General features: G+C 36.0%; 1 protein-coding gene across 13 annotated transcripts in view; it reads right to left on the bottom strand.

Moving 5' to 3' along the window:
• The window catches only part of LOC113919824 (phospholipid-transporting ATPase IB-like), a 237,857-nt gene that overhangs the window by 108,783 nt on the left and 103,492 nt on the right, over positions 1-25,582 (bottom strand). For 12 of the 13 annotated variants that reach the window (XM_027589591.2, XM_027589588.2, XM_027589592.2 and 9 more), the window contains 10 exons: positions 22,850-22,938; positions 22,171-22,212; positions 21,329-21,404; positions 20,215-20,320; positions 19,573-19,655; positions 18,344-18,393; positions 16,601-16,670; positions 11,757-11,841; positions 10,141-10,280; positions 1,551-1,689 (listed from right to left, as the gene is read on the bottom strand). In XM_027589591.2, coding sequence (XP_027445392.1) covers positions 1,551-1,689; positions 10,141-10,280; positions 11,757-11,841; positions 16,601-16,670; positions 18,344-18,393; positions 19,573-19,655; positions 20,215-20,320; positions 21,329-21,404; positions 22,171-22,212; positions 22,850-22,938 — 880 coding nt within the window. The remainder of the gene's footprint in view (positions 1-1,550; positions 1,690-10,140; positions 10,281-11,756; positions 11,842-16,600; positions 16,671-18,343; positions 18,394-19,572; positions 19,656-20,214; positions 20,321-21,328; positions 21,405-22,170; positions 22,213-22,849; positions 22,939-25,582) is intronic. The other variant, XM_027589594.2, reaches the window with a different exon arrangement.

Genomic DNA, 25,582 nt, shown 5'->3' with positions numbered 1-25,582 from the left:
TGTGATTAGCTTGTCTACCTCTTGCTATGCCTTGCTGTGTTTTTATTCTTAGCACTGATTGCAATATTACAAAACACAGTGATCTGCTTATTAATTTTATCTTTTCTACTTGGATATAAGTTTCATAAGGACAGAGACTATTACTCAGGTTTTCATTCCCAGCTCCTAGATTTTCCTGGTACCTAGCAAGTGATCAATATTCACTAAATGAATGAATGTAGAATAAACAAATGAGTGGAGACAACATTTAAAGGTGGTGTCTGGCGCATACAGACTTGTTTTATCATATATGTTAGTCTAACTGGAGCTGACTACCATGATGATTATGAAAAACATAATAATTTCAATTCCTTCTCACCATCAAAACATGAATATTCACAGCTAACAATTGACTTTTCAACTCCTATTCTGCACATCTCAACTCTAAGATACAATCATACAGTAAAAGGGGAAAAAAGGCAAAAAAAAAAAAAGACATTGAAAAAAAACAATTGTTTTTTTCCCTCTCTGATGACTTCCCAGTTTTCCCCCCATGAGAGACTCTTTATATATATATTTTTAATTATGTTATGTTAATCACCATACATTACATCATTAGTTTTTGATGTAGTGTTCCATGATTCATTGTTTGCGTGTAACACCCAGTGCTCCATGCAGAACGTTCCCGCTTTAATACTCATCACCAGGCTAACCCATCCTCCCACCCCCCTCCCCTCTAGAACCCTCAGTTTGTTTCTCAGAGTCCATAGTCTCTCATGGTTCATCTCGCCCTCCGATTTCCCCCCCTTCATTCTTCGCCTCCTGTTATCTTTTTTTTTTACATATAATGTATTATTTGTTTCAGAGGTACAGGTCTGTGATTCAACAGTCTTGCACTATTCACAGCATTCACCATAGCACATACCCTCCCTAATGTCTATCACACAGCCACCCCATCCCTCCCACCCCCCACCACTCCAGCAACCCACCATGAGAGACTCTTAACTGTAGGGAACAAACTGAGGGTTGCTGGAGGGAGAAGGGGGTGGAGGGAAGAGGTAATTTGTTGATGGGCATTAAGGAGGGCACATGATGTGATGAGCACTGGGTGTTATATGCAACTGATAAATTATTGAACACTACACTTGAAACTAATGATGTACTACAGGTTGGCTAATTGAATTTAAATTTAAAAAGAAAAAAACAATTGAATATTCTCACTAATAATCAAAATGTTTATGAATAAACATACATAATACAAATATAGGTATATACATTATAGGGAAAATATGCCATAACCTCAAATATCAAAGGAAAGGAACAAGAAACATACATATTACTCATGTAAGCATTCTGCAGTCTATATTTCAACAGTGTGAAGGAGACAGACTCTTTGCTTTGCTTAGTTTGCTCAAATTTCCTGCCATGTGATGGCAAGATTCCTTTGCACTCCATTTACCCAAAGGCATATAAAACAACTACTTGAAGGAAGTTCAATCATTCATTCTTGATACCAGGATATATTTAGAATACCTGTCCAAACAGATTTTCTAAAACTTTATATCTATTACCTATGTTAATTGTAGTTTCTCGTTTATCTCCTGTCAAAACCCATATTCTTATGTTTGCTTTCAGTAAAGTTGTTATTGTTTCTGGAACACGTGCTTGAAGGCGATCTTCAATGGCTGTGGCTCCAAGAAGCAGAAATTTCTAGATATATTTTTGAAAGAGATATTTTTTATTACTAGTTAAGATAAAAAAAAATGGGGCGCCTGGGTGGCTCAGTCATTAAGCGTCTGCCTTCAGCTCAGGTCATTGTCCCAGGGTCCTGGGATCAAGCCCACATCAGGCTCCTGCTCCATGGGAAGCCTGCTTCTCCCTCTTCCACTCCCCCTGCTTATGTCCCCTCTCTCGCTGTGTCTCTCTGTCAAATAAATAAATAAAATCTTTAAAAAAAAAGATAAAAAACATTTTAATATGGCATAAATGGGCAAATTTTGACAAATGTTATGCAGTCTACTTATTATGTAAAGTCCCATACATGTCTCACACACACACACACACACACACACACACACACACACACACACACACACACTTTCTTCCTAGTCTCTTCCACTGGTCTATTTGTCCCTATTTTGCTACAGCATGAGGCAGTGTAGCATGATAGTTAAAGAGTATAGGCTCATGGGGGTGCCTGGGTGGTTCAGTTGGTTAAGCGTCTGCCTTCTGCTCAGGTCATGATCCCGGGATCCTGGGATCCAGCCCTGCATCAGGCTCCCTGCTCAGCAAGGAGTCTGCTTGTCCCTCTCCCTCTACCCCTCCCCACCCTACTCACCCCACCCTCCCTCTCTAATAAATAAATAAAATCTTAAAAAAGAGTATCTAGCAGATTATAATTAGGCAATTAAATCTAGAGAGGTAAGCCCCCTTCCTTTATTATTCTTAAAAAAGTATCATGATAATTCTCAGCTTCCTCCTACTTCTGTGTGAATTTTAGAACAAACTGCTCAAGTTCTATAAAAATCCTGTTGGGAATTATATGCATTTCCTTTATTATTTCCTGTATTACACTGAATTTATAAATGACTTTGAGGAGAATTGCCACATTTATTATACTGCGGTTTTCTATATATTGAATACACCTATCCACTTATGTAAGTCCTTACAAGAAATTTCATATTTTCTCCATAAATTTCATAGCATCAGATAGTTTATAGTTTTTGTTCCTAATGTGAATTATTTCCCTATCACTGTGGAGATTCAAGCAGAAGCTCTATGGTAGATAAAAAGGTTTCTATAAAGCATAAGTTGTTTCCCAGAAGCCAGAACAACCTAAACATTCAAGGGTTTTTTACATTGCTATTAGTTGTTAAAATGAAATTAAGATATAAAGTAAGCTGATTCTGTGCTGATAATTAGAATTGAAATAATTTGAGATACTATCATATATAAACTATAAATTAAACTTTAAAATAACCATAAAATTTTTAGTCTTCTCAATGACCAGCTGAATTTTTAAGTGCTAAATATTCAAGTATATCAATCTTATTAGACATTCTTTATCTTCATTATTCTATTTTTGGGCTATTTCTACTATAATACTTTCAAGATATTTCTGTATTAAAACTTTGGATTTTAATGTAAAATTTCCCACAGCTAGCAAAAAGTATTTTCAATAATGATTTATGTTTCTGGGTATGAAACATGGATTTTTAAAAGAATGCTTTAAACATTTTCATGATAAAAACACACAGCTAACTAGGAATAAAAGGGATCCCTTCCTGATTATGTCAAGAGGAGGGGGAAAGTAAACATTTGAAATACTCCCAGATTATTCTGCTCTCTCACAAAAGCCTGTACTCAAAGGAAACTATCTTATCAGAGGCTTATCAACTTGGACTTACCAGAGCCTGTCAATCTGAGGGAAGGGAAATACTCATCTCCAGCACCTTCTAGTTTTCGACATGGGGGAAGACAAATACAGAACTCAGACTCATAGAAGATTGAGATCTAATCAAGGGCTAAACCATAGATCTCCTCTCCCTCACCTTACCACATCGGTCTGTCTCTTGCATGAATATAAGGGATTGCTGATGAAAGAAGTGTAAGGCTCAGACCCTGTTTAAGAAGGAGTTTCTAGGGAAACCTGAAGATAGCCGGAGGATGAAAACAAGAATACTAGATGCAATTTTAGCCTCTAATATCACAGCTACAGCAAATAGTAAACACAGCCTCACTTCTAGTCAGAGAGACATGAAACCTCACCCAAAAGGCCAATTTGCCTCATTCCTTTTATCCAAAACATCATGTGTGGCATTCAACAAAAAGTTATAGGGGAGCTCAAGACAAAAATCACAGTCTGAACAGACAGAGCAAACATCAGAATCAGACTCAGACTCAGATATGACAGAAATTTGGGAATTTCCTGACTAGAAATTTGAAATAACTATGATTAATATGCTAAAGATTCTAGTGGTAAAAGTAAATGACATGTTTACTTTTTACAGATGGACAATGGAAGCAGAGAGATAGAAACTCTAAGAAAGAATCAGAAGGAAATGTTAGCAATAAAAAAAACACTGTAACATAAATAAGGAATGCTTCTGATGGGCTCATCAGTTGTCTGAACATCCCCAAGGAAATAACTAGTGAATGTGAAGATATGTCAATAAAAACTTCCCAAAATGAAAAACAAAGAGATAAAAGAATGAAAAAAATAAAATAAAATACCAAGAACTGTGGGGCAATTATAAAAGGTATAACATACATGGATTGGGAATACCAGAAATAGAAGAGAGAAAGGAACAGAAAATCCGTGAAATAATTATTGGTGAGAATTTTCCAATATTAATCACAGACATCAAAATTAGACCCAGACCTCAAAAAACACCAATCGTGATAAATCCCAAAAATCTACACCTAGGCATTTCCTGTGCAAACTGTTTTCAAAAGAAAATCTTGAAAGAAGCCAGAGAGGATAAAAAAAACAAAAACAAAAACACCCTCACCTCTACAGGAACAAGGATAATAACTACATTGGACTTCTTTTTCAAAACTATGAAAGCAAGAACAGAGTGGAGTGAAATACTTAAAGAGTTAAAAGGAAAAAAACACCAAGCTAGAATTTTGTATCCAGTGAAATTATTCTCCAAGTGTAAAGGAGAAATAAACGCTTTCTCAGACAAACAAAAATTGAGGAAATTTGTTGCTCTCACACCTGCCTTGCAAGAAATGTTAAAAGTTCTTCAAGAGAAGTAAAATAATGTAGATTAATAACTCAGATATACATAGAGAAGAGAAAGGAATAACATTAAAGAAGGAATGAATAAGGATTAAATGATATCTTTTATTTTTCTTATTGGTTTAACAGATATGGTTTTTTCAAAATATAATAGCAATGATGTGTTAGGTGATTATGGGCTATGGACAAATGCAATGTATGACAGCAATATAAGAGATTGGAGAGAGGAAGTGGAAATACTGTTGTAAGGTAACTGTCCTACCCATGACATGGTATAGTATTATATGACAGTGGACAATTTAGTGGTAAATGTAAATTGCGAACTCTAAGACAACCACTAAAAACATTTTTAAAAGAGGTATAATTGAAATGCTAAGAAAGGAGAGAAAATAGATCAGTTAAAAACCAGACAAGGCAGGAAAAAAAAGTGGAAGACAAAGAAAACACATAAGAAAGGGTACAAATAGAAAATAGTTACAAGTATGAAAGGTATTAAACTAGTAATAACTGTAAAAATGTATGATCTAAATATACCCATTAAAAGACAGACACTGTATGAGTGGATTAAAAAAAAAGACAACTCTATGTTGTCATAAGAAGCACACATTAAATATGAAGACACAGATAGATTAAAATAAAAGGATGGAGTTGGCTAATTGAATTTAAATAAATAAAAATTAAAAATATAGAGGGATGGAGAAAGATACACATACTAAGACTAATAAAAGAAGCTGGAGTAGCTATATTAATTTCAGACAAAACTGAATTCAGATGAAGGAAAATTACTAGGAATAAAAAGAGGCATTGCATGATAATAAAGGAGTCAGTTTTCTAAGAAGATGTAACAATCTTCAGTGCACCTAACAACAGAGCATCAAAATATATTAGACAAGAACTCATGGAACAGCAAAGAGAAATAGATGAATGTACTATTATAGGTATATATTAATATATTAATTGAAAAATGGCCAACACTTCTCCAAAAGAAGATATACAAATAATCTAAAAACACATGAAAAGATGTTCAACATCATTAACCATTAAAGAAATGTGAATTAAAATCACAATGAGATACTCCTTCATACCCACTAGGATGGTTATAATAAGTTACAGATAGTAACAAGTGTTGACAAGGATGTGAAAAAAATGGAACCCTCAAACACTGGTGGTAGGAATGTAGAATGGTGCAGCCACTTTGGAAAACTAGTCTGGCAGCTTCCCAAATGGTTATATAGAGTTGCCATATGACCCAGCAATTTCACGCCCAGGTATATGCATAAGATAAATTAAAGAATGTGTCCACATGAAAACTTGTATGATTACTTATGGAAGCATTATTCACAATAACCAAGTGGAAACAATCCAAATGTCCTTCAAAAGAAGAATGGATAAACAATCAGGTATCTATGCAATGGAATACTATTTAGCAATGAAAAGTAATGAAACACTGGTACATGCTACAATATGGGTGAATCCTGAAAACATTAAGCTAAGTGAAAGAAGCAAGTCACTAATGACCACCTATTTTATGATTCTATTTATATGAAATATCCAGAGAAGGTGAATCTATAGAGACTAGAAGTAAATTAGTGGCTGCATAGGGCTGGGGGAGAGAATAGGAGGGTAACAAAGAGTGAAGACTAATGGATATAGGGCTTGGGGGGGGTATGTTTAAAATATTCCGTGTTAACTGTGGTGACGGTCTTACAATTCTCTGAATATACTAAAAACTGTAGCTTATATACTTTAAATGGGAGAATTGTAGGGTATGTGAATTATCTCTCAATAAAGCTGTTGTATTAAGAAAAAAAAATAAACAAGGAATGCTTCAAAGTCTAATTCAATCAGCCAGTATGTCAAATTTATGTTTTACCAATAGAGTGACCCTGGCAACATGAAAGTGGCTCAGTTGGTTAAGCGACTGCCTTCGGCTCAGGTCATGATTCTGGAGTCCCAGGATCGAGTCCGGCATCGGGCTCCCTGCTCAGCAGGGAGTCGCTTCTCCCTCTGACCCTCTCCCCTCTCATGCTCTCTATCTCATTCTCTCTCTCAAATAAATAAATAAAAAATCTTAAAAAAAAGTAAGTTAATTACTTTAGCAGTTATGCTCTAAGTTATGATGTACTTAATGACTATTGATACAAATGTAGACATTGTCTTTCTTACTCTTACCCAATAGGAAAGAAACTTAAATCTATGAGTGTCCAAAGGAAATATATTCAAGAGGTAAAGAAGTACTCCTGGCCTCAAGATCTAAGATGATCAGAAAATACCTCCCTAGAACTGAAAACAAGTAGGATCATAACAACGTACATGGAATTATCTATAAGAATCATTTCACAGAATTAGTTGACCCTGACCCGTCTTTGGTGTCAGATTCCAATATTTACCTAACAGTCTGCAGAGAATAGCCATTTAACTGCAACAATAGTTATAACTAATACAACATCAGCTAGAACTGTGGAAATTAACACAAGTCATGAAGCAGAAGATTAGATGCTCTGGTGGCTAATATAAAGTAAGAAAAATAACAGTTGAAGGACAACTGGAAGGACAAGTTTTTCTAGGTGGCATACAGTTGTTCCAAGCCCAGAAAACTAGAATTGATGACATAGACTTAAGGAAAAGAAAAGAAAAAAAGTGAAGAACAAAATTCTTTCAGGCCATTACAGCTTGAGAGATACAGCTTTTTAAAAAAAATCCAATTCCCTCTGATCAAAACCTATGTACAACAATCCTCTCATGTATCATTTGCCCTCCTAATGGGTCCATTTTTCATGAAGTACCCTTCTTCAGTGGGGTACCTAGTTCTCAAGATAGGTCTCCCCTGACAGAGTTGTAATGAATAGCAAGGTCTAGTCCCCAGCCCCCCAGAAGTCTGGCCCACGTGATTCAACACCCAGGAGCTCATCGCTCCTGGGTGAACTGGAAAACATCCTGTGGGGGAAAGGGACACCAATGAATATATTTGACAATTTTCAATGTGATTTTAACATCACAGAGCCTGTCATTTGCATAAATGACAAAGGCTAAAGAGATATCCTAGTCACACTAAACACAGACACTGAGTATTTTGATGCCTGCAATTTTAACCTCATAGTCATGGAGAGAAAATGCAGTAGTTTATTAAACAGTACAATAGTACTTTGTTAAAGTATCTAAAACTGATTAGATTTCCATTCAGACCTTCCAAGCACTGTATGCTGCTCATTACTCACTCTGACTATACAGACAATCTGTAATGTGGCACTCACCCAGGTCAAAAACCTCTAAGACCAGATAGGAAAAACTGGCCCATGATAGCCCTTCTACCGTTTATGACTGCTCTTTGAAGTTGAAGAAAAAGAATCAACATCAAGCCCTGCCAATTATACATAGTTATCTACCTTCCTTGGAAAGCAGAGGATCTTAAAACATTCAACCCCAATATTTCATTCATCTATTCAATTAATACTTGCTGAACGCCAACTGTGTGCCAGGCACTGTGTACATGCTGGAGACTAGCATTCAACTGATGAATGAACCAGTCAGCTTAAGGCCATGCCATGCCCTGCCCTTGCCACCCACCCACATGACCTGGCAAAGGCAAACGTACTTACTCTTTGACTTCCTTATCACCTATGACTTCCAGATTAAAACTTAAAACTAAAATATAAAATATATCAGTTTGATTGAAAAGGAACTATACAATCTTTCAAGTTCCAGAGGCCAGTTTCCCTTTCTTGCTTTTTTTTCCTTTTTAAGATTTTATTTCTGAGAGAGAGAGAGGGTGTGTGGCGGGGGGGGGGGGGGGGGGGCGGAGCAGAGGGAGAGGGCTCAATCAGGCTCTGCGCTGAGTTTGGAGCCTGATGTGAGGTCGACCTCAGAGTCCCGACATCATGACCTGAGCCAAAACCAGGAGTCAGAAGCTTAACCCACTGAGCCACCCAGGCGCCCCTAGAGGCCAATTTTCCATTGCCCAAATTTCTTCACAAACAACCTGCTGGGAACATGAGGAAGAGGAGGGTTACATAAATCAGTCTGTCCCTTCGCTGTGCTGTGTCAACAGATGCTGAATAATCACCCATGAGGGCTCCTGCAGCATCTTCCTGCACTTGGTGTGAAGCTAGGTTAGGTTCCTAATTTCTCAACAAGATGACTTTGAAAAAAAAGATGAACCCCATGATGTCAAGAAAATCCCCCAGTCTATCAGGGCACCTGTGGCTCAGTCAGTTAAGCATCTGAGTTTGGTTCAGGTCATGGTCCCAGGGTCCTGGGATTGAGCCCCGCATCGGGCTCCCTGCTCAGCAAGGAGTCTGCTTCTCCCTCTCTCCCTACCTCATGCTCTCTCTCTCTCACTCAAATAAATAAATAAAATCTTAAAAAAGAAAAGAAAATCCCCCAGTCTAAATCTGTTCTGGCCATGTTCCTGCAGAAATGAAATGCAGAGTTCATGGAAGCAAATGACAAAAGAACCCAAGCCAAGAAACTAAGATAAGAATTGGCCCAGGAGCCACAAGATCCCTGAGGCCACCACAAACAAATTCACAATGACCTTCCAACGACAATAGTCTAGGGGGCACGAGATCCCCTGGGACAGTAAGCACCAGAGAATAGCACAATAAAAGTAATGAAATACCATGACTAATCTATGCAATTAACAGAAAAATATTCAGTGATATGGAAAATATTACCAATTTATTGCAGAGTGAAAAATTTTATGATCTGAGCAGTGTTTTTATAGGGAACATTTGACAGAGATTTTGGGTGGGGGGAGATTTTTAAATTTTTATGGGAAAAATGTATGTATGTGTATTAAAAACCTACAATGGAATACTACATAGACAATACACATATATGAAGAAAGACGTTGGAGGATTATACACCAGAATTTAGTCATTAGCCCAATATTACAGATGATTATTATTTACTATTCTGGCTTAGTTTTGTGTGATAAACATGTATTTCTTTTGGATGGGAAAAGTTATAAAAAGGGGTAACAAAATTGAAGTGATTAGGATATGATTCAGAAATGAAAGAAATATTTTGAATATTTTAAAAAACCCATTTTATGAATTTTCAGTATAAGATAGCTTTATACTTCTGAAGGAAAAAAAAACAATTTAACTGAGCTTTTTTTGGTTAAGATTTTATTTATTTGAGAGTGAGAGAGAGAGAGAGAGAGAGAGAGAGCGCACAAGCAGGGAGAGAGGGAGAAGCAGACTCCCCATTAAGCTGGGAGCCCGATCGGGCAACAGGACTCGATCCCAGGAACCTGGGATCATGACCTGAGCTGAAGGCAGACACAACCAACTGAGCCACCCAGGCGCCCCATTTTAACTGAGTTTTTTAAAATGACATCAAGATATGAAAACATTGCTAAGTGTATGTTTTCACATATTTAACTAGGCATGTAGAATACATATCGGGTATGTTACCTTTTCAATATTATCATAACATTCTTCCAAACTCCGCATTCTGTCTTGGATAACTGTACTAGCTTTTTCATACTGCGTCAACCACTGCTGATATTCTTCCTCAGTTAAATCTGCATAGGCAACACAGAGAGTTCTCAGCCCTGTAAGAAAGAATGGAATGTAAACTGATCAAGCCACCAGTGATCAGAGAGGAGTACAGAATTTGAAAACAAAATCCAAAAGTGTAGAGGTCATGGGAATGTGAAGTCCTTCACACAGCCTTACCTGCTCTGTCCCCGGCTACCTTGCTGATCTTACTCCCCCCACCACCTGCCACCTCCTCATTGCTTACGGTCCTGTCTCTGCTGATCCTCTTGCTTCTAGACTCTTGAACTTGTTCTGCCCTTGACCTGGAATACTTTCATCTGGTATTCTCCTTCTCTTCCTTTAGTCTCTAACTCACCCTATAGAGATAGCACCCCCATCATACTCTGTTCCCCTTATCCTGTTTAATTTTTCTCCATAGCACTTATCACCCCCTGACATTATCTATTATTGGCTAATTTCTTCAGGGTATGAGCTATGTTTTGTTCACTTCTGTCCTAGAAGCTTAGAACAGTGCACAGCACTCAATAAATACTCAATAATTATTTGTTGGAGGAAGGAAAGAATTGAATAAGGCTTTAGTTTTTCAATTTCAAAGTAAGCCAAATTATCATTAAAATAACAGAAAATTAATTTAAGTCCCATTTTTGCAAAGAAAAAATTTTAGAAATTATATTGTATCCTAATATTTTAGACTAACTCCTGCAAAACATTCAAATAGTTGAGGTTCCCCTAGAAATTAAAGCTCTACAGATAAGCTATAGAAGTTGTTATTCTGTTTTGAGCTCCGTTACAATACAGTTCCTATATGCTTCTACCTGTTGTAACCTGCCTACAGCTCACTTATATTTTAAGATGGCAGCAAAAGGCCCAAAGTGCAGCCTTGCAAAATATCCAGCAGCTTACAAACTGGAAGGACAAAGTGAGCGACTGCTTCCAGGTATTATTAGCTTTACTTTTATGTGATATTACACCTCAATTTTTCAAAACTTCTATAAACTTTTTTAGTGAGTGTTGTTCTTATTCAAAACTCACTCATGGAATTTTATTTCTTGAGGTGGGTGACAAGTCAAAATCAGAAGGATAAGAAGAGAATGACAGGAAAACATCAACTATGTCAGGTTTCTGAGTTATATGCACAAAGTAATTAACTTTGAAATATACAACACATACTGGAAAAACCTCTCTTTTTCCATTAGGGGCCAAGTTCCTACTACAACAAATAGAAACAGAAAATAGATGTCTTTGAAGACACTGTTTTTGGAATGAAGGAAGAACTACACAGTAAAAACATACTTTTCAACATTTGCTGGTGGAGAGAGGAAGAAAGGAAAAATAATATCTCAACAGGGTGTGTTTGAGGAACCATTTATTTTTTAAGCAAACAGAAGGCATTACAAAGTCACATATAGGAATGAGCTCCCCTTGCCCACCTATGGGCCAAGCATCAGTGACATGCATTCAGGTTACAATTTTAATATTTAAGAATAGCATTTCAAAAAGAAACAAGATTCTAAACAATGTTCACTTACCTTCTTTGGCAAAATATTCCAGGTGGGTTAATGTCTCCTTCATAAAGCGAGAATCTTCTGAAAGTCTCTCATAAATCACTGTATCCTATCCGGAAAAAAAAAAAAAAAGTTCTTGTGACCAATATCTTACCTAAGCCTAACAATCCAAATTCTAAATACTGCATTATATTTTTATTGTTATATCTAATAGATATGAAGGAACCCAAAAAGCCCCAGGGAAGGCACAATTCCAAAAAGGATACATTACATACAGAGGAACAGAGATAACAGATTGCTCATTGAGAATGCAAATGAAGCACAAGCTTTAAAAAACTGAAAGAAAAAAATTGTCAACCTAGAATCCTATATTCAGCAAAAATTTCAAAATGAATGCAAGAGAAAATAAAGATGAAAAAAAATCTTTTCAGACATAAACAGTCTGAAAAAACTTATCACCAACAGATCCATGCTATAAGATATGGTAAAGGGAATCCATCAGACAGAAGGAAATTATAGCAAATGGAAATATGAGTTTGAAGAGCATTGAAAATGGTAATGACATGAGTCTATGTGTGTATATATACACATATATACGTATACGGATATATATACAATATTTTTCTTGTTATATATTTTATTAAAAAAGGATAACTGCTTGAACAAACTTAATGTAGTGTGAAGTTTATAACATTTGTAAAATTAAAATGTCTGACAAGAGCACAAAGATTGGGAGGAGACAGATAGAAGTTCAGAATTGTAATTCTTATACTACACATGAAATAGTATATTACCACTTGAAAATAGAAAGTAATAAATTGAAGGTGCCTACTAACAACCACTAAAATTTTTTTTAAAAGGAAGAAATTGGAATTATAAAATACTCAAGTAATTCTTGGAATAAAGGAAAAAAGAACTGGGACAAATAGAAAATAAATTGAAGGATGATGTATTTAAACCTAGCTGTATCAGTAAGCACACATGTAAATGGTCTAAACATCCAGTTAAAAGGCAGAGATTTCCAAAACACAAACCAACTACATGCTCCCTGGAAGAATCACACTTTACATATAAAGACACAAATGGGTTAAAGAGGAAGAAAAAGATATACCCTACCCAACACTAATCAAAAGTAGCCTGGAATGGCAATATTATAACCAGACAATAGAGATTTCAGAGTAAAGAGAATTGCCAGGGATAAGGAAAATCATTTTGGAATGACAGAAGGGTCAATTCATCAAGAGGAACTAGTAATTCCGAATGCTTATGCATCTAATAAATCAGTTTCAAAATGAAGCTAAACTAATAGAAGTAAATGCAATGTCGTAAAAACTAACAGAACTTCCAAGATGAAAATCATAAATCCACAATGACAGTGGGGATTTCAATATCCCCCTATCAATTATCTATCAATAATTGATAGAACAAGTAAACGAAGCATCATTAAGGATATAGATTTGAACAACACTATCAATCAACTTGACTTAACAGATAGTTATAAACTACTTTACCTCAAAACAGCAGAATATTCAGGCTTTTTAGGTGCATGCAAAACATTTAACATTAGATAAGTCACAATGTGAGCCATAAAACAAGTCCCAATTAAATTAAAAATTCACGTCATATAAAGTGTGTTCTCTAATAAAATCAAATTATGTTATAAATCAAAGGAATATTTCCAGAAAATTCCTAAATATTTGAAAACTAACCCACTTCAAGATAACCCATGAGCCAAAGAAGAAATCAAAAGAAAACTTAGAATATTAGAATATTTTGAACTGAATGAAGATGAAAATGCAGCATATCAAAATTTGTGACATGCTGCTAAAGCAAAGATTTGGAGGATATTTATAGCACTAAACATTTGTATTAAAAAGAAAGATCTCAAATCAAGTTCTGCCTTAAGAAGCTAGAAAAAGAGGAGCGAATCAAACCACAAGTAGGCAAAAGAATGGGAATAATAAAGAGTAGAAATTAATGAAACAGAAGACAGAGAAACATTCAAGAAAAATCAAATCTGAAAGCAATTTCTTTAGGGAGATCAATAAAACCTATAAGTGAAAAAATAAATAAAACTAATAACTGTCTAGCTAGCCTACCCTCAGGTCCAGATGGCTTTCTGGTAAATTCTAGCAAACATTTAAAGAACAATCTCAATTCCATGCACACTTTTCCAGAAAACTGAAAAGGAAAGAGTCCTCCCCGTTAATTTCATAGGGTCAGCATTAAAAATCAAAGACATTACAAGAAAGGAAAATTAAAGATCACTATCCCTTTTGAAAGTAGATGCAAAAATTCTAAATAAAACTTTAGGAAAGTGAATCCAACTATACAGAAAAAGGATATCATGAACAAATGGGGCTTATCTCAGGAATACAAGATAGGTTTAACATTAAAAAATCAATTCAATGTAATTTACCATATTAACAGGCACAAAATCATATTAGTATCTCAATCAAATCAAGAAAACTATTTGACAAAATTTAACATCCATTACTGATTTTTTTAAAATCTCAGCCAACTAGGAATTGGAGGAAATTTCCTTAATATGATAAAAAGCATCTTCAAAAAAAGTATGAAACTCATATGGAAATGCAAAGGTTCCAGAACATTCAAAACAACTTTGAAAAAGAACAAAGTTGGAAAATTCATGATATCTGATTTTAAGACTTATTATAAAGTAATATAATCAAGATACTGTGGTATTGGTGTAAAGATAACCAACGAAACAATGATAGAAAACAGAAAGTCCAGAAATAGACCCACATATATATAAACAGTTCATTTTTTACAAAAGTGCAAAGGCAATTCAGTGAAGAACGAATAAACAGTTTAATAAATGGTGCTGTGAAATTAGATATTCATCTGTAAAAAAGAACTCCTACTCATGTCTCATACCATATCCCAAAATCACTCAAGATGGATCCCAGAAGTAAGTGTAAAACCTAAAACTATAAAAGGAGGATAAAACAGGAGGAAATCTTTGTGACCTTGAATTAGGCAAAAATTTGTTAGCTAGGACACTAAAAGCATGACCCATAAAGGAACAAATTGTTAAATCGGACTTCATCAAAATTACAAATTCCTGTTCTTCAGAGACCTGTTAAGAGAATGAAAAAAGCCACAGATATTTGCAGATCATGTATCTGATAAGGAACTTATATCCAAAAATTAAAAAAGAACTCTCAAAACTCAATACAAAGAAACACAAACAGTTATAAAAACAGGGACAAATATTTAAGCAGACATTTCACCAAAGAAAATAAGTGGATGGTGCACAGAAAAGAGTTACCAAAGCAGGTCAGAGAATGTTATCCTTAGAAAGACCTCCTTACAAGGTTGGTTCTTGGATAGCATCTAAGGGACTTGGCTGGTATTCAATTCTTTGAGCTGATAGAAACTTTCCCTGTATAACACCCATGGGAAGCCTGCACATGGATTCCTCCAGACTCTGCCTGTCTTTTTCCCTTATAATCTGGTTGTGTGTCCTTGCTACATTACTATAATACATCTTAGCCATGCATATAATCATGAATCCTTTTAGAGATCCACTAAAAACATATGGGTAATCTTGAGAACCCCCAACACAGATGGCAAATAAGAACATGAAAAGATGCTCACTATCATCAGTCATGGCATGGAAATGTAAATTAAAATCGCAATGAGATACACACCTATGAGAATGGCTAAAATTAAAGAGACTAACCATGCCAAGTGCTGGTGACAATGGCTGGTAGAAATGTGACCACAGTTTGGTGGTTTTTTAAAAAGTTAAAATACACCTACCATTGATCTAGCCATTTTACTGCTAGATATTTACCAAAGAGAAATGAAACTATGTGCCCATACAAGGACTTGTACACAAATGTTTATAGGAGCATTGTTTGTAGTAGACAAAACTGCAAACAAAAAGTCCATTAACAGGGGCGCCTGGGTGGCTCAGTTGGTTAAGCGACTGCCTTCAGCTCAGGTCATGATCCTGGAGTCCCGGGGTCGAGTCCCACATCCGGCTCCCTGCTCAGCAAGGAGTCTGCTTCTCCCTCTGACCCTCTTCCCTCTTGTGCTCTCTATCTCTCATTCTCTCTCTCTCAAATAAATAAAATCTTTAAAAAAAAAAAAAAAAAGTCCATTAACAGGTGATGGATGAACAAACTGATATATCCATACAATGGAACACCACTCAGCAATATGAAGAAATGAACTATTAATATGAGCTACAACATGAATGAATTTTAAAATAATTATGAGTAAAAAAAAGCCAGACAAAAAGCCATATATCCTACGTGACTTTATATAAAATTTAGTAAACGCAAATGAGTCTAGAGTGACAAAAAGCACATTGGTGTCAAAACTTATCAAAATGTACACTTTAAATATGTGCAGTTTATTTTATGTCACTTTTACCTGAATAAAGCTGTTTTTCTTTTAATTGCCTATGGCTGTGAACAAATATATAAGTTCTTAAAAAAAAAAAAAGGTTTTTACGGAGGTTAAGCCATTTCCTGAGATTTACCAAATCCAAACACTTTGGGCTGGAAACTGGGATCAAAATTCCTGCTAATAAACCCTTAGCCTCAACAATCTAACCATTAGTTCTCCACAGAACAACTGAGTGACAACAAATTTGTCACTGACATTAAAGCTTAATAAACACTCTGGTGTGAACCACCATAAATTTCAATGGGCTTGACTGTTGGGGAAGCTTTGGGGCTACTCTGTTTCAGTCTTGGATAAATCTCTCAACAACCAGCCCAACAGCAGACACAAAGTAACACCATTTAAAAATATTGTGAAGTTGTAAAAGGCTTCCTACAAGTTGTTGAAACAGAGGGAAGGAGTTAATATGAATAATGAATCCCTATACTCACAGCCCCTTTGCAGTAGAGCCGGAGATTTCCTGTAGGAGTTCGGACAATTACAGACATCCTTTTTCTATTACTAAAACAATATAAGAATTATTATTAGCTTCTATGTTCCTCAGTACATGGTGCTAAGGCACACACACAAAACCAAATTTACAAGTCCTCAGCTGACCGTTAGTGAAAAGGCCAATGTGTTTCTTTCTCCTTTTCTGATTTACCTACATTTTAAACTGAGATTCTTTAAAAAAAAAAAAAAAAAAAAAAAGAGGGGCGCCTGGGTGGCTCAGTCATTAAGCATCTGCCTTTGGCTCAGGTCATGATCCCAGCATCCTGGGATCGAGCCCCGCATCAGGCTCCTTGCTCAGCGGGGAGGCTGCTTTTCCCTCTCCCTCTGCCTGCTTGTGTTCCCTCTCTCGCTGTCTCTCTCTGTCAAATAAATGATTTATTTACTTATTTGACAGAGAGAGAGAGCACAAGCAGGGGGCGCCCCCGATGTGGGGCTCAATCAGGTTTGGTTTCTTTTTTTTTTTTTTTTTGCCTTCTTCCACATCTTGTCACTCCCCGACCATAACCCTTGAATGGCTCTCCATGGCCTATAACCACTTTTTAAGAGACCCAAACAGTCACTCAGCACCTTCTCAGATAATCGTCATATCCCACAACTCTATGTGTTGTACGATCCAAGGAGGATCCCAGTGAGTAATCCTACACCTGAGCCCTTGAGCTAGAAAGTACTTGTCAAAAGGGACAGGGACTAGCAATTGCTTTACCTACTTAGCTGTTAGAACACTACTCAAGGCAATTGAGTTATTTAAGTGTCACCTAACTAGGAGCTCATTATTTTAAGGACAGGAAACGAGTGTTCCAGTAGTAGGGAAAGCTAAAATGAACATTAAGATACATTTTCTTATAAAAAAAAGTTTTGAGAAAAAGCTTTCCTAGAGAAAAGAGAAGCTGACAACAACTTTACTGAGGTTCAAAGCGTTTTTTTTTTTTTTTAATGTGTCATTGGCCAACAAGGCATTAAAAAAACATGATTTAAAAAAGTCATCTGGCTTTGAAAAGAATGAATTATTCCTTTTCTAAATTTCTAGCATTTCCTTTTCTAACTTTTCAGATTCTACATTAGAAATGCTCAGATGGTCTAAGAGATGAGACTTTGTGAATCTTCAAAACAGGGCAATGAAAATAAAATCATCACCAATATTCCCCCGCTAGGCTTTGGGGATCAGGCCACAGCGGCTGGACCAGGAGGCCCTCTGAAGTCTCCGGGGAGAGAAGGATTTGTATGCACATTGTTTCCTTTGGGGGAGACAAAAAGGAATTAATTCACTATCTCTTTTTAAAGAAATAGTGTTGGGTTTATTTGGAAAAATAATATCCAATGTTCATCCATTCATCAAATATTTATTGAGCACTTACTTCCACAGAAGGTGACTCCCGCCCTCCTGGAACTGAGAGTCGAGTTGGCAACACAGTCAGTAAGTAGTAACCCAGATGTAAACCTCAAGTCTGATTCTGACAAGTGCTAGGAAGGAGAGGTATGGGACCTCCTCTCAGCTACAAAAAGGGATTTGGCCTAATGATACCCAAAGAAGGGAGCACCAGGCTCAGATTAAAGAGTGGATGGAAGCTAACTAGAATTTTGTGATTCTATATCAAAGTTTTGATTTGCATTACCAAATCTTAACTGAAGAGTCACAGAAGGAGCCCCGGGGGATACATGAACAGAATGAAAAGGTATCTTACCTAGAAAACTCCAGGACATTAAGAATTTCAAATGTGAAGTTTTCTCCCATCTACAGGAAGATAAGACAACATCTTCTTACCCGAGGGGGGAAAAAAAAAGTACTCATCCTGCAAAAGAGCTCATTCTCCCAATCAGAAAAAAGTTTTACCTACCCTACAACTACACATCTTTTTCAAAATAACACATTTCCTTGCAAACCTGATGAAATAATGGTGCCCTCTTCTGGCAAGAACATTGTTTGCAAACTGGGGGACTATTGGCAAAAATACTTCTCAAAGGGCAGATTTAAGACTAAAACACCTCTTTCAATATAAAATCAGCACTACTAGAAACATTTTATGAATACTCTCATGTTGCAAGGTTATATGGAGTAAGTGAGACAATCAACAGCAGAAATGGGAAAACAAGTCTTTTCATAAAATTGCACAGATCAAACAAAATCCTTAATCGTTAATTTGAAGAGGTACCCAGGGAAAGAGATGGCATGCTATAAAATTCTATATCAATTAAACTTGCTTTCTTTTCTAAATTTTTCCAGTTACAGCCTCTTGACTTCCTGTAGCCATGATCAATTCACCAATAAGGCAATTCAGAATTTCAAATAATTTGAGAGTTGTCCATGTGGCACATACTACAGATATAAAGATGAATCAGTCAGTCCATTCTAAGGACTGAATGTCTAGTAGGCATCCTTAACTACTAGGAAAAAAACTGAGTGTGTTGGGCACCATGTTCACATTGCTTCAATTCTTCCCCATAGTATCAAAGGCTTGTGGTAAGTGGTCATCAAGACAAAACAAGAAAAACAGATACATAACATATATTACATATAATGAACAAATCAACACAAGAGAACTCACCAAAAAGTTTGAAAATTTTTAATTTTTCGTTAAAAAATTAAGAAATAGTATATTTCTTGAAGATCTGATGATTCTTTTTTAAATAGCTCACTTTTATTGAGCACTCTCTCTGCTCCAAGCACTAATTCCAATTGCTTTACATATATTAACTCATTTAATCCTCACAAAAACCCTATGACATGCGTGATAAGAAGATTGGGGCAAACACAGAAGTTAAGGAACATGCCTGAGAATATGGCTGAAAAAGTGTGGGTCCAGGTGGGAATCCCAGGCTCTGAGATTCCAGAGCTTCTCCGCTCAACTACTCTACTTCTGTCTCTCTGGAAGGGGCGTGTAAACCATGAGAAAGTATGTAAGACGTTACTCACAGCTTCTACAGTGACAGAGGTTGGCGTTCTTGTAGTAAAAACAAAGCCAAGCTTCTTCACTCCCTTCACTAAAGCTGCTTCATCTGTCAATAAAAAGTCTATTAATGGAGATGGAGCAAATACGTTAATACCGAATTTAATTGAAACAGATTTCCATTCTCCAGTACTAAAACACCATGAATATTTTTTTAAACTTGGCCTTTTTTTTTTTTTTTGATCCAAATGCACTTATCTAGGTACCAGAAGGCATTCATAAAAGAGGAAATTTCGTTAAATAGGCCTTTTTTAGGGGGGTTAAGATATAGTTCTTTCCTAGTACTCATTATGGTTTTGTTCTAAAGCCATTAAGAGAATCTCCACAACATGGTGCAGTGCCTTAACCTTACTCCTGCCTTGTTACTGGTTATAAGTAAATGTTCTATTGAACCCCAGCTCAGAGAGCCCTCCTGACCAGCCTCCTTATGGCAGTCTTTGGGGGTGTAGGGAAGAGCCCCAGTAACTACCCAGTACCATGAGTACCCCTGACCCGTGAGAAGTCTGGGGAAGGAGCAACACAGGAGCAATCCAGGGATCAGCAGGAGTATATCGCCTCTTCTCAAGGCTCATCACCTACCAGGAGCTCTAGGGGCACACAGCACCTACCTGGGGAGGAAGCCTGGTAGATTATATTCTTTCCGTCTCTCTCAGGAACAACAGTGTGGCACACACATAACAGGGTAAGAAATTCCTTTATATAATCTTTCGTGGGCTATAAAAAAGGCACAGAGCTAATGAGTCTCTTCCAAGACCAGTGACATAAGACTTAATATATAGTCTGCAATTTGTATCAACTGTGGTTTCACTTCAGGTACACAGAGTCAGGCACTGACTAAAAACCATATCATGCATTCAAAATGTGTTTGTGGAGTGGCCACCGAGGTAGAGACAGTGCAGGGCTGGGGAGACCTCAGTGAAGATGACCCTGCTCTCTTGGAGCTTCTAGTCTCACTGGGGAAAGAGGTTTCTCAAAGCTGGAGGAAAAAATAGGGGTTGTTACAGAGAATAGAGGGACCTATTTTAGGGAGGTGATGGGGGGGAATACATCGAGGAGATAATATTTAAATTAAGACCTAAATGGAAAGGTTAGTTAGCTGTGTTCACTGACATGTGACTGTGGTACATACTAGGCAAAGGGAATAGCACTTTCAAAGGCCCTGAGTCAGGAAACAGATTCATAGGTTTGTGAACTTCAAGACAAGTGTGACTCCAGCATCTTGAACAAGGAGAACAATGACACAGAATGAGGATGGAGAGAAAGTCACAGTAATGAATTAGGATTTTATCTTAAGAGGGGGTGTCAGTTCACTGAAGGTTTTTAAGCAAAGGAAGGGCATGTACAGCTTTATGTTTTAAAAGATCACTTTTATTTTTGAGAAGATCAAGATTTCAAATCAAGTAGATCAGTATCTTAAAACTGGTAAGTGAAGATATTGGTAACATACAATAGAACCAAATAGCTTAGAAGCATTTAGAGATTTTCTTACATAGATTGCTACATAGTAAAATATTCTTTCTTAATGTTTGGATTCATTGACACTAACAAGTGTAGCACACTCCTCCTAATATCAGCATGAAGTCCACTGTTTATTAACATCAAAAAAAAAATTTCAAGACTCTGTCCTGGCTGAGAAAATTATACCTTTTAATAAACCATATATATTTTTTAAAGTTATGTAGCATTACCCCTGTTGGCTTTAAGTGAAAATAGCAGACTTACATGGTCATTTTCAAAGTTCTGCAGTAATTTTGGGTCATTAAATTCACAGGACTCTGTGATGACAGAGGGTGACAGACTGAGGAAGAACAGAGAAGATTTGTTGTAACTAAAATTCCTGATGGGGCCAGTTAGCAATCAAATGGACCTCAAGTGAACACGTTTTCAGTAAGTTACAGTATCAAGTTTGTAGAGCTTGAATAACATGGGTATCAACTGTGCAGATCCACTTATACACAGATTTTTCTCATACAGTCAATGTATTTTGTCTTCCTTGTAATTTTCTTAGTTATCATTTTCTTTTCTCTAGCTTTATTGTAAGAGCACCCTATATAATACACATACAAAATGTGTGTTAATCAACTGTTTATATTATCAGTAAGGTTTCTGGTCCAACAGTAGGCTTTTAGTAGTTAATTGGGGAGGTAAAATCTATACACGGATTTTCAGCTGCGTGGGGACGGTCAGCACCCCTATCCTCTGTGTTGTTCAAGGGTAAACTATATAGTAAATATTTAAAGTTCTATCAAATTATAATCCTATCAGGACTCAGGTTGCAAAATGGCATTAGAAAATGCCTAAATTTTTGTGGAATTCCATATAGTTATACAGAATTTAAGACAGAGTAACTATAAAAGCAACAAATCAAAGCCTGGATTCTGGGTTCTTTGAATATCACATGGGAAAGATCTATCCAGGGGAGATTTCTGGGAACTGCCTTTGTAGGTCTTGACAAGGGACAGCTGTGTTATCATATATCAGAACTCCAATACTGATAAAAAGTCCATGGGGGGCGCGGGAAGGGAGGAGCATGGACAAAGTAGAAAAGAATGTTGTCTAGTTACCTTAACTTTTCCAAATTGATATCACTTCTGTCTGACTGATTTCTGAGGGAAAATGAGGGAGGAAATATAATGGTTTTAAGACTATAGATATAAAATGCTTTAGGAATTCTAAGCGCATATAAAAGTAAATATAAACCTTATTTTTTTAACAACTGCAAATTTTCATTTGGGTTATAGTAAGTTTTGTTTATTTTTATTATGTTATGTTAATCACCATACATTACATCATTAGTTTTTGATGATGTAGTGTCCCATGATTCATTGTTTGCATATAACACCCAGTGCTCCATTCAGTATGTGCCATCTTTAATACCCATCACCAGGCTAACCCATCCCCCCACCCCCTCCCCTCTAGAACCCTCAGTTTGTTTCTCAGAGTCCATAGTCTTTCATGGTTCATCTCCCCCTCCGATTCCCCCCCCTTCATTTTTCCCCTCCTACTATTTTAACATATAATGTTATTATTTGTTTCAGGGGTACAGGTCTGTGATTCATCAGTCTTACACAATTCACAGCACTCACCATAGCACATACCTTCCCCAATGTCTATCACCCAGGCATCTCATTCAGATATAGCTATGTTATTAGAAATTCATATAAGTTTTGAAGTAAATAAAGGCTAATTAATTTAAGACAAAAACGAGAATTTTCAACAGAGTATGGCAATAAGAACACTTACCCATAAATTATACCTGCAATGGTACACTTCTTAAATGTCATAATATTGCAAGTGAGGGTTCCTGTTTTATCAGAAAATAAGTATTTTACCTAAACAAAGAAAAAACAAACATGATAAACAACATAAACTATATTTAGAGAACAAAGACAAAATCAAGTTCTTTCTCTTCAAATCCTCAAAATCTTTGGACTTTTAGGAAACAGGAAGTTCAGTTTATAAAAATTCTACCTTTAATATTTATACTTCTTTCAGAGATTCTCTTTTCTTTGTTTTACACTGCAGGGAAATTTCTATGCTAATAAGCAAAGTAAATTTCAAGCCATCAAACCTAAGAAAATCAGAAGTCCAAGTTCATTTTTTTGCCACAAGAAATCTCATCAAAAGTCTCTAGAAAACATTAAGTAGATATATAGACACACACACACACACACCCCAAAACCAAACAAAGACACCACAAGAAAAAAAATTACAGGCCAATATCCCTGATGAACATAGATGCAAAAATACTTGACAACACATTAGCAAATTGAATTCAACAGTACATTGAAAGGATTACACAACATAATCAAGTAGAATTTATTCTAGGGATATAAGAATAGTTAAATCAATCAATGTGATATACCACATTAACAAAATAAAGGACAAAAATCATACAACCATCTCAATAGAGGCTGAAAAAATATTTTACAAAATTCAATATCCATTTATGATAAAAACTCTCAATGAAGTGGGGTTAAAGGAACAAACCTCACCATAATAAAGGTCAATGTGACAAGCCTGCTGCTAACACCAATGGTCAACGGTGAAAAGCTGAAGGCTTTTCCTCTAAGATCAGAAACAAGAAGGGATGCCTCCCCTCACCACTTTATTCAACATAGCATTGGAAATCCTGGCCAGAACAATTAGGCAAGATAAATGAAAGGCATCCAAATTAAAAAAGAAGAAGTAAAACTGTCACTATTTGCAGAGGACATTTCATATATAGAAAACCCTAAAGACTGCACCAAAAACCTGTTAGAATCAATGGATTCAGTAAAGTTACAGGATATAAAGTCAACATACAAAAATCTATTGCATTTTGTTTTCTTTTTAATTTTTTTTATTTGAGTTTTTTTAAAATAGACTTTATTTTTTAGAGCAGTTTTAAGTTAACAGCAAAATTTAGTGGAAAGTATAGCGTTCTCATATATCTTCTGCTCCAGCACATGATTAGCCTCTCCCACTATTGACATCCTGCCCCAGAGTGGTACATCTGTCACAGTCAAAAAACCTACACTGCCTTATCATTATTACTGAAGTCCATAGTTTACATTATGGTTCACTCTTTTTAATTTTAATTTTTTAAAAATTTTTATTTAAATTCTAGTTAGTTAACATATAGTGTAATACTGCATTTCTATACAATAATGAATTACCAGAAAAAGAGAAATTAACAATTTCATTTACAATTGCATTAAAAAGAATAAAATACCTAGGAATAAATTTAAGCAAGGAAGGGAAAGACCTATACACTGATAAAAAAAAAAAAAGTGAAAAAGACACAAACAAATGGAAAGATACTCCACATTCACGCATTGGAGGAATCAACATTGTTAAAATGTCCATACTACGCAAAGCCAACTACAGATTCAAAGTAACCCCCATCAAGATTCTAATGGCATTTTTCACAGATTTAGAACAAACAATCCTAAAATGTGTATGGAATGACAAAAGACCCCAAATAACCAAGGCGATCTTGAAAAAGAACAAAGCTGGAGGCATCATGCTTCCTGATTTCAAACTCCATTACAAAGCTATAGCAATCCAAAGGTATGGTACTGGCATAAGAACAGACACACAGATCAATGGAACAGAATAGAGAACTCAGAAATAACGAACACACCTATCATCAATTAATTTATAACAAAGGAGCCAAAAATACACATTAGGTAAAGGACAGCCTCTTCAAAAAATGGTATTCAATAAATAAATGACAGTCTCTTCAATAAACTGGATAACTACATGCAAAAAAATGAAACTGGACCACTTTCTTACACCATATGAAAAAGTAACTCAAAACGGACTAAAGACTTGAACAGAAGAAACCGAAACAATAAAATCTCTAGAAGAAAACATAGGTAGTAAGATCTTTGATATCAGTCTTGGTGAGAATTTTTTTGGATTTGACACTAAAAACTAAGACAACAAAAGCAAAAATAAAGAAGTGGGACTACATTAAATTAAAAAGCTTCTGTAAAGCAAAGCAAACCACCAACAAAATAAAAAGGCAACACAACGAATGGGAGAAAATATTTGCAAATCATATATTTGGTGAGGGGGGTTAGTATCCGGAATATATAAAGAATTCATATGATGCAACAGCAAAATAGCAATCCAACTTAAAAAACGAGGAGAGGATCTCAACAGATGTTTTTCCAAAGAAGACATACAAATGGCCACCAGACACATGAAAAGATGCTCAGCATCACTAATCATCAGTGAACTACAAATCAGAACCATAATGAGATATCACTTTCACACCTTAGAATGGCGATTACCAAAAGACAAAAAATAACAAGTGTTGGTGAGGATGTGGAGAAAAGGGAACCCTTGGTGCACTGTTGGTGGGAATGTAAATTGAGGCAACCACTATGGAAAATAGCATGGAAGCTCCTCAAAAAATTAAAAATAGAACTACCAGCAATTCCATTTCTGGGTATTTATCTGAAGAAAATGAAAAAACTAATTTGAAAA

This window comes from Zalophus californianus, chromosome 3 (assembly GCF_009762305.2).
Source record: "Zalophus californianus isolate mZalCal1 chromosome 3, mZalCal1.pri.v2, whole genome shotgun sequence".
NCBI lineage: Eukaryota > Metazoa > Chordata > Mammalia > Carnivora > Otariidae > Zalophus > Zalophus californianus.
This window is presented reverse-complemented; position numbering and strand designations above follow the sequence as displayed.